Source organism: Engystomops pustulosus, chromosome 4 (assembly GCF_040894005.1).
Source record: "Engystomops pustulosus chromosome 4, aEngPut4.maternal, whole genome shotgun sequence".
NCBI classification, from domain to species: domain Eukaryota; kingdom Metazoa; phylum Chordata; class Amphibia; order Anura; family Leptodactylidae; genus Engystomops; species Engystomops pustulosus.
Window position 1 is genome coordinate 58,069,092 of NC_092414.1, and position 14,866 is coordinate 58,083,957.

The following is a 14,866-nucleotide window of genomic DNA, read 5'->3' on the forward strand; positions in this document are numbered from 1 at the left end:
TTGCCCCCTTCCTCTGCCCGATGTAATCTCAGTGCAGGAGAGGAAGTTTTGGCACACAGTGAGAGGAGGAAGTGCAGCTTGTAAACGGTAACAGCCTGTGAAGGGGCAATGGTAATGCCCCAGGCTCATAAGCATTCTGGCTCATAAGCATAAATTTCAAAGTTGATTTTGGAAGGATTGAGGCCTGGATCTATGAGTAAGTGTCCTTGATTTATCATGATGGATTTTGATGGTAGATTTTCTTTAAGGGTGAGTTGGGAGGTGGTAGATTCCCTTTAAAACTGCAACTAAAAGGAGTTGTAGCTAACAATGTCTATGTATTCAACATACACATGCCACTTGTGGTGGTTATAGCAGTCACACATTGGGGGTTTCAAATATCTGAACTCTGCCTAGCTGATAAAGGAAGATGGGCCACACTGGATGGCCTTACTGCTGACAGTATACAAGATTCATGTACTGTACTCTGGTTAGCAGAGATCTGCACAGAATCAGCAGAACGGATTTAGGAAGAATGCAGCTCCTGGTAGGAAAACAAATCCCTGGAAAGCAGAGATTTTGGAGTCACATGTGCATAGCAGGGCAGAGGTGCCAGCGGCTGTTGTGTTATGCAGGCTGGCAGCTCAGCCACTATGTTTACACGCCTTAGGCTGTGCACAAACATTGTATTTATGTACCTATAATGTTATGGTGATGGGCAGCATGTGAACACAGCCATACAGTGCATGACCCCGATAGGCAAGAGCAGTTTGCTGGTTTTTAGTACATTCACAGTGGAGCATCTCTTCTGTCCTTATAGTATGTAGAGGTATGGTCAGGTAGAGTGGCTAACATCCAAATGTAAAGAGACCTAGATAAGGTCCAAAACATAAATCCAAGGGAGCGAATACAAAATATCTAATAGCAGTCAGTGAATGAAACCATTCCTAATTACATACAGAGGCTGACAACCCCTTCAGACCTAAAGCCTAGCAAGAACTGTATGGGAGTGAAACAGTCTGAACTTCAGTGCTACAAAGTATCAGGGACAACAGTAGCAAACGTTCTTGTGGTGCCCAAGGTCGGAGGGCCTTAAATGTTACCCTGGGTGAAAGGATTGAAATTGCTTTGAGCCCAGAAATATATGCAAAATTTGTCTAACCAGAGAATTTCTCCTATAATATTGATTTAAAACATTTTACAATTTAATTTATCTTTTCTTAAAAACAGGCTCTGAAGCTCCTCCTTAGCAACACTGTAACACCAGTGTTGCTAAGGTAAGTCCATATTCAGTCAGTATAGTGTGATGAGGACAGCATGAGGGCAGCTCAGGAGGCCCTGTAATCCTAAAGTTGTGCACACATAAAAACAGGCATCTATGACACACCATAAGAATAAAAAAGAGAATTACAATCTTGCACCTGTCTTGTGCCTATACAGTGTTTTGTTCACCAAAAACACTGTGATCTAGCTCAAAAATGTACAGTATAGATTTTTTTGGTCTGTAGATGTCTGTAAGAAAACCCGCTCTGTGTGAACGCTCCCTGAAGGTTTGTAGTAATGACAGCGAAGATGACAGTGACTGACCTCGGTGACCACGGTGGACTGGTAGACGTCCTGATCATAGTGCCAGCCGTCCAGGCACTTCTCCTTCTCTATGTTGCTGACATTGACGTGCACGCCCGGCATGAGCCCCCGGGCAGAGTAGTTGGTGAGGATGTCCAGCCTGTACCTCCAGCACCTGCTCTGCACCCGCTGGCCGTCCCTCTCCTCCCAGGGGATGCTGGCATTACTCCACGCCTGGCTCAGGTTGGCACTGTCGGGCACCAGACAGCGGTGCTCGGGGATGGCGACCAGGAAGACGGCGGAGAGGCCGGTGAAGCCATTGGGGATGATGCTGGCGCTGAGCAGGAAGAAGATGGTGAGCTGGAAGGGCCCCCAGTCCCCCAGAAAAGAGGTCGCCTCATCATAGTCGCGCATGGCTGGCGCTGCCGGCTGGAGGCGGGCGCCCGGGCGGAAGAGGAGGAGGTAGAGCCCGGTAGTGTCTGTGCACCGGGGCCGGAGAGCACACGAACAAGGGACAGCGGCTGCCGGGGTAGGCTATGCCTGTACACATACACCCGCCGGGCGGAGCGGCCTCCCATAGGATAGACGGTGACCCCTGACCAGTCCCACAGCTGGCATTGCCCAACCTGCCACAGAGTCCGCCCCCTGCTCAGAGGACACGGGGACGGGCACCGGGGATCGCCTTATGTGGCTCCATTCACACGGGGCGATGTTTTATGTCTATGAGTGATTGCACATGGCGTACACTGTATGCAGCACTCAGCAGCAGAGCGAACAGCGGGCGGACATGTGGGGTCATATACACATATAGGTTATTATATACATTATACCCACTGTGTATATTACTGTATACATACAATACAGCCTCATGAGTCCATGCCAGGCACAGATAGGCAGAGTGCCATAGTCACAGAGCTGGCAGGCTGCTAACACATGCAGGGTTTGTTTATTTTTTTGGTGCAGATTTTGATACAGTTTTGTGAACCAAAGCCATGGAGGAATGGAAGATATAAAGGCTTCATTCATATTTAGCTTTTCCCCCCTCCTGCTGTAAGTATTTGCCTGGAGGATTCCTGGTTAGAGATGAGCGGACCCAATAGTCGGGATTGGTGTTTGGCCAGACATATTGCTGAATTGGAGGCCAAACAGCCAGTCCGGTAAAGTGACGCGTCTAGCAACTAGCCATGGCTATGATTGGCAAGGGGGACCAGGCAATATGTCCGAACCTGACCATGATTTCCACTCATCTCTGTTCCTGATCTATACACACAAATTTAGGTCTTCCACATATCCCGACGCAAGGCCGGCATGTGCTGAAACGGGCCGTACGCTAGTGTGTCAGGGGCCTTACTTTTGATGCCTCCATCCTTTGACACATATATCACCCAAACTATACCATAGGCCTTAGAAGTTTTGGATCCTAGGCTAAGTCTTGCCATTGATAGCTGATACATTATGGCACAGCGGTGGGTTCATTGCAGTGGCAATGCAGTGTATTATTATTACGTCATCAGAAACAAAGAGAACTTTTTCAAGTTATTTATAATGTTAGTGTTGATGATTATGGCTGATACCCAAAAGTCATTATTTAAGAATATTATAGAAGACGAACTGTACAAAATATTTTGAACACATAAATGTTGGCCAAATAAAAAGTGTGTACAGTTAATACTCAATACTTAGTCAGGGATCCTTTTGCATGGATGACTGCACCAATGCTTGGTGGCATGGAGGAGATGAGCTGATGGCACTGCAGCGGTGTTATGGAAGGCCAGGTTGCTTTGATAGGAGCCCTCAGCTCATCCACATTGTTGGATCTCTCATTTTCCTCTTAACAATACCCCATAGGTTCTCTATGGGGTTAAGGTCAGGTGAGTTTGCTGGCCAATCAAGCATAGTGATGCTGTGGTTATTAAACCAGGTATTGGAACATTTGGCAATGTGTACAGGTGCCAAGTCCTGCTGGAAAATGAAATTTCCATCTCCAAAAAGCTTGTCGGCAGAGGGAAGCATTAAGACTGCTAAAAGGCAGCGCTGACTTTGGTCTTGATAAAACACAGTGGGGGACATTTACTTAAAGTGTCGGTGTCTGCATTGGCTTTGTTACCGACCTGCTCTCGGAAAGAAGACACACATTTAATATTGTAGAGCTGTGCAGAGACATTTCTGGCGCCGAGACCATTTTCTGTCCCCGAGACCATTTTCTGTCCCTGGGACCAAAATCTGTCCCGAGCACCAGAAATATGTCCAACAGTCCCTGCTAGACCAGTTTTCTTTTGGTCTACTTTCCGCCAGTTTACAGCGCCCAAAAATGGCTGTGACACATATTAATTCTGTCTGAGTTTCCACTCCGCCAAAGCCACGCCCCTTTTCGGAGAAGAGTCGGAGCAGACGGAAAAAGTCATTTTTTCTGTCCCCGACAGCTAATAAATAGGTAGGAGAGCAGAACATGTGGTGAGAGCGCCACAAAACTGGCGGAAACACCATAGTAAATGTCCCCCAGTGGATCTACACCAGCAGATGACATGGCTCCCCAAACCATCACTGATTGTTGAAACTTCACACTAAACCTCAATCAGTTTGGATTGTGCCTCTCCTCTCTTTCTCCAGACTCTGGGACCTTGATTTCCAAATGAAATGCAAATTGTATTTTCATCTAAAACACCTTGGACCAGTGAGTTGCAGTCCAGTTCTCTTTCTCCTTGACTCCAAGTGGCTTCTGGCGTTGTCTATTAGTCTGGAGTGGCTCAACACATTTGTAGACCATGTCCTGGATATGTCTGTGTGTGGTGGCTCTTGAAGCACGGATTCCAGCAGCAGTCCGCTGCATGTGAATCTCCCTCACATTTTCTAATGGCCTTTTCTTAACAATCCTATCAAGTCTGCAGTTATCCCGATTGCTTCTGCACCTTTTTCTACCACACTTTTTCCTTCCACTCAACTTACCATTAATATGCTCTTAGGCTGCATTCACACCGCCGTTCCGTAGCACCGTGGGCACAAGGCAGAGCCAGGGAGAGGAGGAGGGGTTCAGCGCTGCTCAGCCCCGCCCCTCTCCATAGAGGAACATGGCGCATGGCGCCCTATGCCGAGAAAAGATAGGACATGTCCTATCTTTTCATGGGGTACGAAGCGGCACCGTACTGCTCCCGTATGGGAGACGTATATAGGCCGTATATACATCTCGCATACGGCAGTGGGAATGCAGCCTCTGTGAACAACCAGCTTCTTTAAAAATTACCTTTTTTTGGCTTGCCCTCCTTGTGGGTTGAGTCTCCCCATAAATGTGTGGCCTACTGAACCAGACTAAGGGCTCCTGCACACGAACCAGAGTATGGTGGCCCGACAGCACAGACTGCATATAGTGCAGTGGATGCAAATTCTTGCATTGTATAGAAATATAATGCAAGGGTTTCCCATCTGCCAGAACTGTAATACTTAATAGAGTTCTGTATACAGCCCGTTTGCTAGCCGAACAGCCTTGTATTATATGTCTATAATCTACTGCACTATGTGCAGTCTGTGGGATTTGGCCACCATAATGCCAAAGCCATTGCAGGTGTTTTGGGTTAATTATTCTTATTTTCTGAAATAATGACTTTTGTGTTTTCCTTGGCTATAAGCCATAATCAGCATTCACAAAAATAAAACACTTAAAAAAGCTCCCTCCATTTGTAATGACTCTATATAATATATGGGTTTCACTTTTTGAATTGAATTACAGAAAAAAAAAAACTTTTTGCTGATATTGTAATTTATTGAAAAGCACTAGTAGATAAATGAAAGTGCCAACCAGTACAGCTAAGTACTCAATGTTCATTCTGCTACACGTAGAGATCAAAGGAGAATAAAGCTTAACCAATCAGACAACAATTACCTTATGTTTGACAGTCAGTGTTCTTTCCTTAAGGATTCATTTACAACTTGTGAGACAACCTCTGTGTGTCTTCCAAAAAGAAACTTGGTGACACAAGGAACATAATGCTAGGGTCACGCTGAGGGTGCTGTATTACATGTGTGACTTGGCTGGGTTCACACTGGTGCATCTTCATTTGTCAGGCCATTTGATGCAGTGCTGTATAAAAGGGGGAAATCTGTGCATTTGGGTAACAATTGGCTTAGTGATAGAAAATGGAGGGTTGTCATTTATGTCACATTCTTAGATTGGGTTAACGTTACCAGTGGAGTGCCACAGGGATCAGTATTGGTTGGTAGTAGTGTATAAAAAGGACATAGAACTAGAACGGGTGCAGAGGAGAGCAACCAAGATTATTAGGGGAATGGAGGGACTAGAATACAATGACAGATTACTAAACCTGGGGTTATTCAGCTCAGAAAAAAAGACGACTAAGAGGACACCTCATTACAATGTACAAATACCTGAAATGGCAGTACAAGGATCTCTCCAAAGATCTTTTTAAACCTAGGCCTGTTACCAGGACCAGGAGAGGCGGTTCTACCGCCATAGACATGGATTCATAGACTATGGAACTCTCTGCCGCAGGAGGTTGTTACTCTAGGACTCTATGTACATGTTCAAGAGAGGCCTGGATGACTTCCTGGAGAGCAAAAATATCACGGGTTATGGGGATAAAACATTTATTTAATCTTATTGGAATTTGATGGACCTGTGTCCTTTTTCAACTTTGTCTACTATTATACTATGATCTTCACATGGTGTTGGTTCAGTATTTTGCATAAGTATTGTCAGGAGTGAGTCTAAAACTATATGTAAAGTTGGCACAGACACAACTATACTTTATAACCATGCCTGAAGCTCTAGGGCAGCATCTTCAGTATTGGTATTAGCGTATGCGCTAACAAGTACACCTTTTATTTTATCAAACCCCTCCATGTTTTCTGTGAAAACGAAGTCGGGGTTGTTGGGGTGTCTTGCAGCTGATGTATGTAGAGTTATGCAGGAGGCATAAACTTTCCAAAAGTGGAAATTTTATCAGTATACTACTATTGGTATTTGTGGGGTTTGACTGCTGGGACCCCGTGATTCCAAGTGTCCCTTGTAAATCATTTTTAATCACCTTATTCTTTATATAGTATTGGAGTATAATGGTTTACATGGAGTGTCCTAGTTTTTTCACACGACTAGAAGAATATGCAGAACTTTGTCTGGCTCCTGTAGAGCTAACAAGCGTCCTGATGCTGATGATTGACCAAGTTTAATTAGGGGGTCAGTTAATAATGCAAACTCAGCGTTGTGTTTAGAAATGGCTAAAAGTTTGTGCCACCAGTTAACGAACTGTCCCCTTGTCCCCTTGCTGAAATATTACTCCACGTTGGAAGCTCCCACTCGGTGGAATGTGTCACATGCTCGGAGACCTCAATTTAATAATTAGTCTCCAGCTGAGAAGGTTGTAGGCCCCTTGTAATAGGTTACACCAACAAAGTTGTATTCAGTGTAGTAAGCAATTTTACCAGTGGGTTTCATCTCCATAAACCTCCATAAAAAGCTGACAACCTCACTCCTTTTTCTAGAGACGAATAAGCTATAAATAATAAACGCATAAACTGTGACAGGATCTCCCTGCTTAGACATTTGTCTTTACGTAGACAATCCTAGAAGTAGCCATAAACTAGATAGGATTGTTCCCTTTGTATAAGTCACTTAATCTTATTATTCCTACCTACTGATTACGTTTGTCCAGACATGATATTTGCACATGTAAACCTAAGTGTAGATCACTGGTCACACTACTAGTTAGCAGTTTAAAGAGACACTTGCAATATCTTATCTTTCCTGCTACATCAAACAGCACATTGAAGTCATCATGAATAACTCTCCATTGTTAACCAAAGCAACATACGTTACACAAGTTGTGATCGAACAACCTTCCATGTCATCTTCCTGTAGTGCATAAAGAAATTGAAATATAAAATATATTCTTACCGTGATCTGTACCTGGTAGGTCTTCTCAAACTGATGTCTAAACTTTCCTTTATCGCAGTAAACATTTAGGCCGCGTTTACAAGTGGCATTTTAATTGCGTTTTTATTGGTGTCAGTGGAGTGGCCCCCCTTTCATTGGTTGGAGAGGCGAGCATAGCTATATTTATGTAAACTCACCCCCACGGCCTCCTGTATGAAGTCTCATGATACTACGAGGCCGTGGCAGTAGATGTACATACGTTAGTGTGCCTGAGAGCTTGGTGACTTCATTGAAGGGAGTGGTGATGACACACGCATATCGAGCACACAGTTATGTTGCAGCCGGATCGCAGTGCGTGCTGTGTGAGGGACACAGAAGTGCCAAAGGCTAATTAGCATAATACAAGAATCGCTTTTACAACGAAAAGAGCGGTTTCTGGTACTATTCAAGCAATCTTTCTGGATCAGCTCATCCTGACCTGTTTAAAGGTATTTGTGGGTCAGAATGGGCATTTTTAAATGGTAGGTTTCCTTTCATTTTATAAACCGCTGTGGGAAAATGAAAGCTGCGCTTCGATTGTTTGCCATGGGCAACTAGAGCAGTTCTGCTCTGACACTTCTGATAAATCTCCCCCATTGAGTCAAAATTGCGTTTAGTAAATGCTAAGAAAACACAATTTTTAACTCAATATGGTTATTTATCAGGGTTTCTACACCAAAAAAGTGTAGTGTACTGTAGAAGACCTCAAATAATTGCAAGTTCACCAATACAATAGATAGATGATGGAGAAATTTGGATATTAGCTTCCCTCCAGGGTCCCCTGAAGAGGCAGAATCAGGGGACCCAGAGCAGAAACTCCAATGTCAATCCATCTCTATCCACACCTTCTTGCTCCTCCTGCAGTCCTGGCAGCCAAGGAAGTCACTTTAAAATAGCACTGAGCATGACGTGTCCTGGGCTGTATTGTATCACAGGAGAAAGCCTTGAGTCCTAGCTGGCAAACTCTGTGTTGGGGTGAAGGCCTGGGTGCCCACAGAAAGGGCTCTGAGTACCAACTTTGGCACCCGTGCCATAGGTTCGCCACCACTGCTCTAGAATGACGTGTAAACTTGGGCACTTATTGATAGGATGGATCATCAGTATGGGATCAGTCGTCTGTGACAGCTACACTAGTGAATAAATACTTTGAGCTTCATTCTCTGCGGTTATTTATGCTAAATGCAATGTCTGTCACTCTTTATGTAGTATAAGCATAAAACAGTATTGACTAGCTTGTTATTTATTGTGACATTTATATTTATGTATATTTATATTTAAGTTTTTTTTTTCTTTTTTTAGATCTCCTCATTGATATAAATATGTATATTTTAGGTGCTTACTATGGAGAGACACAGCCCGGAGTTTATTAAAGACTTCATAGACATGTACCGCTCATTCAGCTGTTTGTGGAAAGTAAAAAGCCCAGACTATTGCAATCGTCAGAAAAAATCAGAGGCTTTTGAAAAGTTAATAAAAGTCAGCCGAAAATATTACCCCACAGCAGATCTCAGGTTTGTAAAGCATAAAATCCAGAACTTGCGCACAGTATACAAGAAAGAACTGAACAAAGTGGAGGCGTCCAAAAGATCAGGAGCAGGACCAGGCCAAGTGTACATCCCCCGCTTGTGGTATTTTGACATGTTGGCCTTTACCCAGGACCAGGAGGTCTCTCATAATTCTCACTGCCTTCTCTCTAATGAAGATCAGGAGGTAGAAGATGAAGTGCCCTCTGCTTCTTGTGAAAACTACATGGTTAGAGAGTTTTATGTGGTAAGACAGTTCTCTCCCTCTCCGTTATCTTATGGGCGCAATATACAGTACATCTACTATGTGTATTCCACCCCCATGTACAGGGATATACTTCTAAATGTATAGCTGAGATATATACAAGGTGTATCAAAAAGGTCTGGGCGGTGGAATATACACTTCGGATCGAAAAACTACAACCGGAACTGGGATGCGATCAGAACAAGCTCCTCCCCATTCTGGTTGTATTGCGTTTCAAAACGGATGACTGTACAATAAACGCATATGTGAACGCGGCCAAATAGAGATAGCTGGGGGTCTAACTAGGAAAAGTGTTTTAAAGGGGTTTTCCTGTGATGTTATTGTCTCTAAAGAGTTAAAATGGTGTGATCCATTGCTTATCCTGTGAAATGCATCTATGGGAGAACTTAAAGGGGTTGTCCGCTTTCAGCAAATAACTGATATTGTTTGTGTAATCAAAAGTTATACTATTTTCTAATATACTTTCTGTATCAATCCCTGTTGCTTATCTAGATGTCTGCTTGCCAAGGGCGTTGCTAGGGTGGAAAAAGATCCGGGGCACGGGCCCCAATGCATATGTATCAGACTTTTATTAATGCCCACCCCTGTACACAACCTATACACGACACATACAGAAAACACAAGAGAAATCCCTACCTGTTACATCCAGTGTCAGGAGGTGAAGTGTAGTTGTCCTCTATCTTCTCTGTTAGGCCCAGCATCACCACGTCTTTTCTTCAGCCACAAGTCCTCCCTGTGGATTTCAACACACAGACATCTTATGTTCTTTACTGTCCCCATCATCTTGGTCCCCTAATGGTGTTATCCTGCTGTTACCCCTAACACTCTGCTACCTGTACTGTAAGGCCCCTTTCGCAGGCCAGGAGTGCTTGACTGGGGAGTTGGAAGGGTGACAGCTCTGCACCCCTCCCCTCTTCATAAGAAGTCCTGCAGCTGGGCCGTTCCGTATGCTAGCCACTGTTTGTACAGATAGCATATGGACGACCATGTGAAAGGGACCCTAATAAAGATAATAATAATAATAATAATAATTCTTTATTTATATAGCGCACACAGATTACGCAGCGCTGCACAAGCATGTCAAAGATACACAGAAAGTCCTCCTGAAAATACTGTTAATACAAAAATAATAAATGCTTCCTAACATAACATATTAAAACCTATATTACCTATAAATCACATATAAACACATATATATACACATACATACAATCTGGTTTTATAATAAAGCCCCATAATTTACATTACACCTCCTCATTGTGCCACCCACCTAATAATGTTCCCTAATCGTAAACTAACAAGTAAGAATGCCATCTACACTTAATTACTGTGGCCCCCCACTAATAAGCTCTCAATGTGACCCTAAACTAAATAATGCCCTGCCTAATCATGCCCAGATAAAGAATCCACTCACCTAATAGTTGTCGCAGCCCCTAATGCCCCATACAGCCCCAGTAATGTCCCCCACAACCCCCAATGTCCCCCACAGCCACACTGAAAAGTCCCCTACAGCCCAAGCAAAATTCCCCACAGCCCCCCAATGTCCCCCACAGCCACACTTAAAAGTCCCCTATAGCCCCAGTAATATCCCCCACAGCCCCCCAATGTTGTCACAGCCCTACCTAGAAGTCCCCTACAGCCCCAGTAATATCCCCTACAGCCCCCCAATGTTGTCACAGCCCTACCTAGAAGTCCCCTACAGCCCCAGTAATATCCCCTACAGCCCCCCAATGTTGTCACAGCCCCACCTAGAAGTCCCCTACAGCCCCAGTAATGTCCCTCACAGCCCCCCAACGTCCTCAACGCCCCACTAAGAAATCCCCCACAGCCCCCAGTAATGGTCTCCAACAGCCCCCCTCAATGTCTTCACAGCCCCCAGTAATGTCCCCTAGAGTCCCTTGTAAAATGTCCCCCACAGCTCCCTCCAATGTCTTTATAGCCCCCTGTAATGTCCTCTACTGCACACCCCCAATGTCTTTACTGCTCCAAGTAATGTGCCCACAACCCCCTGTAATATTCCCTACGGACCCCAGTAATGTCTCCACAGCCCCCAGTAATATCCAACAAAGCCTCCTGTAATGTTATGTTTCCCAGTGCCATCTGTAATGACAAGTCCCCTAAATGTGCCCCCTCCCCCTTGCATAATTTAAAAAATAAAACACTTATTCTCACCTCGGTCTCTCTTCTGGCTTCTCACCTTTCACTCCAGCACTGAGGCGCGGTGATGTCATCACCCGGCGTCTCCTGTCCCGGCAGCTGTAGTGAGCTGCTTGAAGCAGGAGACGCTGTGTGACTGCGTCTCCTGCTCCCTATAGTGGAGAACGGAGCCGACGGCTTCTTCCCCACTACAGTGCTCATCAGTGCCGCCGGCTCCGTTCATCCGCTCTTCACTCCTCATCGCTATCTACGTCCTGAGGACATAGATAGCGATGATAGTGAGGAAAATTGCCTGGGACATTCGGAGTACAGGTCAAAAGATCCGGGGCACGGGCCCCGGATCTCTTGACCTAGCGACGCCCCTGCTGCTTGCTGTCCTTCTATAGAAAGCCTCTGTTTACTTCCAGTACATAGAAATCTGTCTATGGTCATGTGATGATCACACAGGTGCACGAGCCGTTATTATGGCCAAGGATTCTGTCGACTGGAAGTAAACATATTAGCTATCTATAGAAGGACAGCAAGCAGAGATCTAAATAAGCATCAGGGATTGATATGGAAACTTTGTAACTTTAAATTGTGCACACCAGATCAATTATTTGTTAACGTAGACAAGCCCTTTAAATGGATTAGTAATGTTGTGTAAGCTGCACACATGTCATGTGAACCAAAACATTCCTCTATCTCCTCTGTTTTTTCTTTTTCTTACACTATTTCCTTTGTGTGACATTGTCACCTGGAGACAGGCAGCCATGTTACACATTACCTAGAGACGGCAAAGATTGTACACACACACAGTGAGATGGTCTGCTTATCAGACATCTCTATAACTCAATTGCCTACTCGGTGGCAGTGGTCACATGACAGACACTGTGGACCAGGATTTTATTATATGGGATGGATTGACAGGCTGCAGCTTTTTAAAGGACTGCAAGCAACTCTCTAATGTCCCTTATATAAGCACTAGGACCGGGGGAGATTTATCAGGAATGTCTGAGGTAAAACAGTTCTAGTTATCCATGGAAACCAATCAGAGCTCAGCTTTAGTTTTATAAACCGCTGTGGGAAAATGAAACCTGATTTCTGATTGGTTGCCATGGGCAATTAGATCAATTCTGCTCTCAGACACTTCTGATAAATCTCCCTAAGGACTCTTACCCCTTCAATACCCTCTGTTATTATCACCCTCTTACATCCCTTCTTAATCTGCTTTTCACTCCGAAAGCTAAGCTAAGCAGGGGAGAGAGTAGCGGAAGTCAAAGCTTAGGTCTCCTCCTAATAGCTCAGAGTGGATGTCAAATTTAAAGATATAGGGAAGAGGACTGAGGATGAGAATATTAAGATTACGTAATAAGAAGAAACAGACTGGATAACTGAACCCAATCAAGGTTAGGTATGCTTTAACCCTTTCAAGCACCACAACATACTATTACTTCGTGGTGCTGAGGGGGGTGTATGGAGAGGGCTCATGAGCTCTCTCCATACACGGAGGGTGTCAGCTGGATCATACAGCTGACCCCTCCCTCTAACTGCCGCAGTGGATACTGGCACCAATCGCAGAAGTTAACCTGTTACCTGCTGGTGGGTGCAGACATTTTGGAATGTCGCAAATGCGTTTTTTTTGTCAATTTCACCACACTTGGAATTTTTTTTTACAGCTTTGCAGTACATTGCATGGGATAGTAAATGATGGCACTAAAAAGTACAATTCGTCCCGCAGGTAACAAGCCCTCACACTTCTCTGTAAACGGAAAAATAAAAAAAGTTGTGGCTTTTGGAATGGGGGGAGTGAAAAACAGAAAGGCAAAAATGAAAAATCTAAAACTCTTATGCCAACAGCAGGTCAATTTCTAAAGATGAATACTCTGAAATGGGTTGCCCGAAATCGTTTAAAAAGGTGGTAGTGGGGAAATTTCTGTGTAGAAAAAAAACTGCTTCGGGGTCACTTGAATAAGTGACAGCCATCACGTGAATATATCTCATCAGCGCTTCCAGTCTAACCGGACCAGAGTGCCTTAAGTTCACATTGTTTTATATCATGCATGGCGCATACCTTTTTGTTGTTTTACTAGTGGCTTCACTTTTTTTTTTTACTTCAGAAAGAAGAAATGGAAGAAACGGACACGTCCCCAAGTACTGTTCCAAGCGAAAGTTCTCCAATTATCAATGCAGTCTCTCATTTGTCATCGGGACGATCACGGAGGCGAAGCCGTGAGCAGATGAACAAAACAAATGAATTATTGCAGCAGGCTAAACAACTTCTAGGGACCACACCGGATGAGTTTGATGGTATAGCCCTCAATGTAGCTGGAAAACTACGACGCATGAGTGAACGCCAAAGACTCTACTGTGAAAGGCTTGTTACTGATCTGCTAATAAAGGGCTTACTTGGTGAGCTGGATGAGGAAACCATCATATACAACAAAAGGTATCTTGGACAAGCAGCACAAATATCTATAAAGAACAATATAGATTAGATGTATACAGATGACCTTACATCACCTAACACCCTTGATCTGGAAATGTCTTATTTCTGTAACTTCTGTACAGATAGTAGCACTATTTTCTGATATTTTTAAACTTATTTAATTTTCTTTTCCACTTGTTACAGCTATGATGCGAAGCCAAGAAGTATTACTATAAGTTATTATTAATATTATATAGTATGTATTTATTAAAGGCATATTCCAGGAGTAAATTATCAGAATAGAAGTGAGTAGCTCTTCAATGGCCACTGAAACGAGGGAGAAGGACGCCCCTACTGAATCAGCCATTTTTAGCAGCTGCAATTCCCCAATTGAATAGCACGGATCTGATCACTAAAGTACCTGAAAAGGTACTGAAAACTCACATTAAATTGCTAGTCCTGTTGGAGTGTCAGTAGCCAAACCTTGGCTGATCAATGACCAGTCCTAAGGAGCAGAAATACTTCAGGAATACCCTTTCAACCATAGATGTATAATATTTTGTTTTGCTTTTGTAATAAAAAATAAAATTGAGATTAAAAAGTTGGTTGATAATTTTTAATAAACCCCTTTCCTTTCAGAACTGTATGGAATGTGGGCTGTTTGTCAAACACAGTCAATATCCCACTTGCATTAATAGCCAGACAAATAAAGCTATTTCCCATATTACCCATATCACGGGTCGCGGGGTCACCCGTGCTTCTCTGCCCCCGCCAGCGCTGCTTACCTTCCCCGGCTCCCGTCTCGCTCCCTTCCGCTGTGTGCGCGCAGCCCTGAATGCTAGGGCAAGCGTGCGGCAGCTTCTCAAAATTTAAAGGGCCAGCGCGCCATTAATTAGCGCTGACCATTTAGCAAAATCTACTTAAGCGTGCCTCTTCCTGCAAGCCCCTGCCGGATCTTCGTGCCTAGCGCCCTAGAGAAAGCTTTTCTGATGCCTTGTGCTCTTCCTGTGAATTCCCGTTGTGACTCCGGTTCCGTTTCTGACATC

General features: G+C 44.1%; 2 protein-coding genes across 6 annotated transcripts in view; one reads left to right on the forward strand and one right to left on the reverse strand.

Annotated features, from left to right (window-relative positions):
- LOC140126475 (organic cation/carnitine transporter 2-like) overlaps nt 1-2,138 on the reverse strand; it is a 39,087-nt gene extending 36,949 nt beyond the window's left edge. Inside the window, exon 1 of the mRNA XM_072145980.1 lies at nt 1,567-2,138. Within this exon, the coding sequence (XP_072002081.1) occupies nt 1,567-1,959 (393 nt within the window). The 5' untranslated portion in view covers nt 1,960-2,138. The remainder of the gene's footprint in view (nt 1-1,566) is intronic.
- On the forward strand, nt 1,794-14,439 carry LOC140126476 (uncharacterized). 5 transcript variants are annotated; one of them, XM_072145984.1, is made up of 3 exons: nt 1,794-1,900; nt 8,768-9,238; nt 13,513-14,439. In XM_072145984.1, the coding sequence occupies exons 2-3, from the start codon at nt 8,810-8,812 to the stop codon at nt 13,888-13,890; spliced, it is 807 nt and encodes a 268-aa protein (XP_072002085.1). In that variant the 5' UTR covers nt 1,794-1,900; nt 8,768-8,809; the 3' UTR covers nt 13,891-14,439. The 5 variants fall into 5 exon arrangements, with proteins under 5 accessions (XP_072002085.1, XP_072002083.1, XP_072002084.1 ...); XM_072145982.1 differs by having other exon boundaries at nt 1,848-2,074; nt 13,513-14,438; XM_072145983.1 differs by having other exon boundaries at nt 1,848-2,074; nt 8,801-9,238; nt 13,513-14,438.
- Nucleotides 14,440-14,866: the final 427 nt, after the last annotated feature.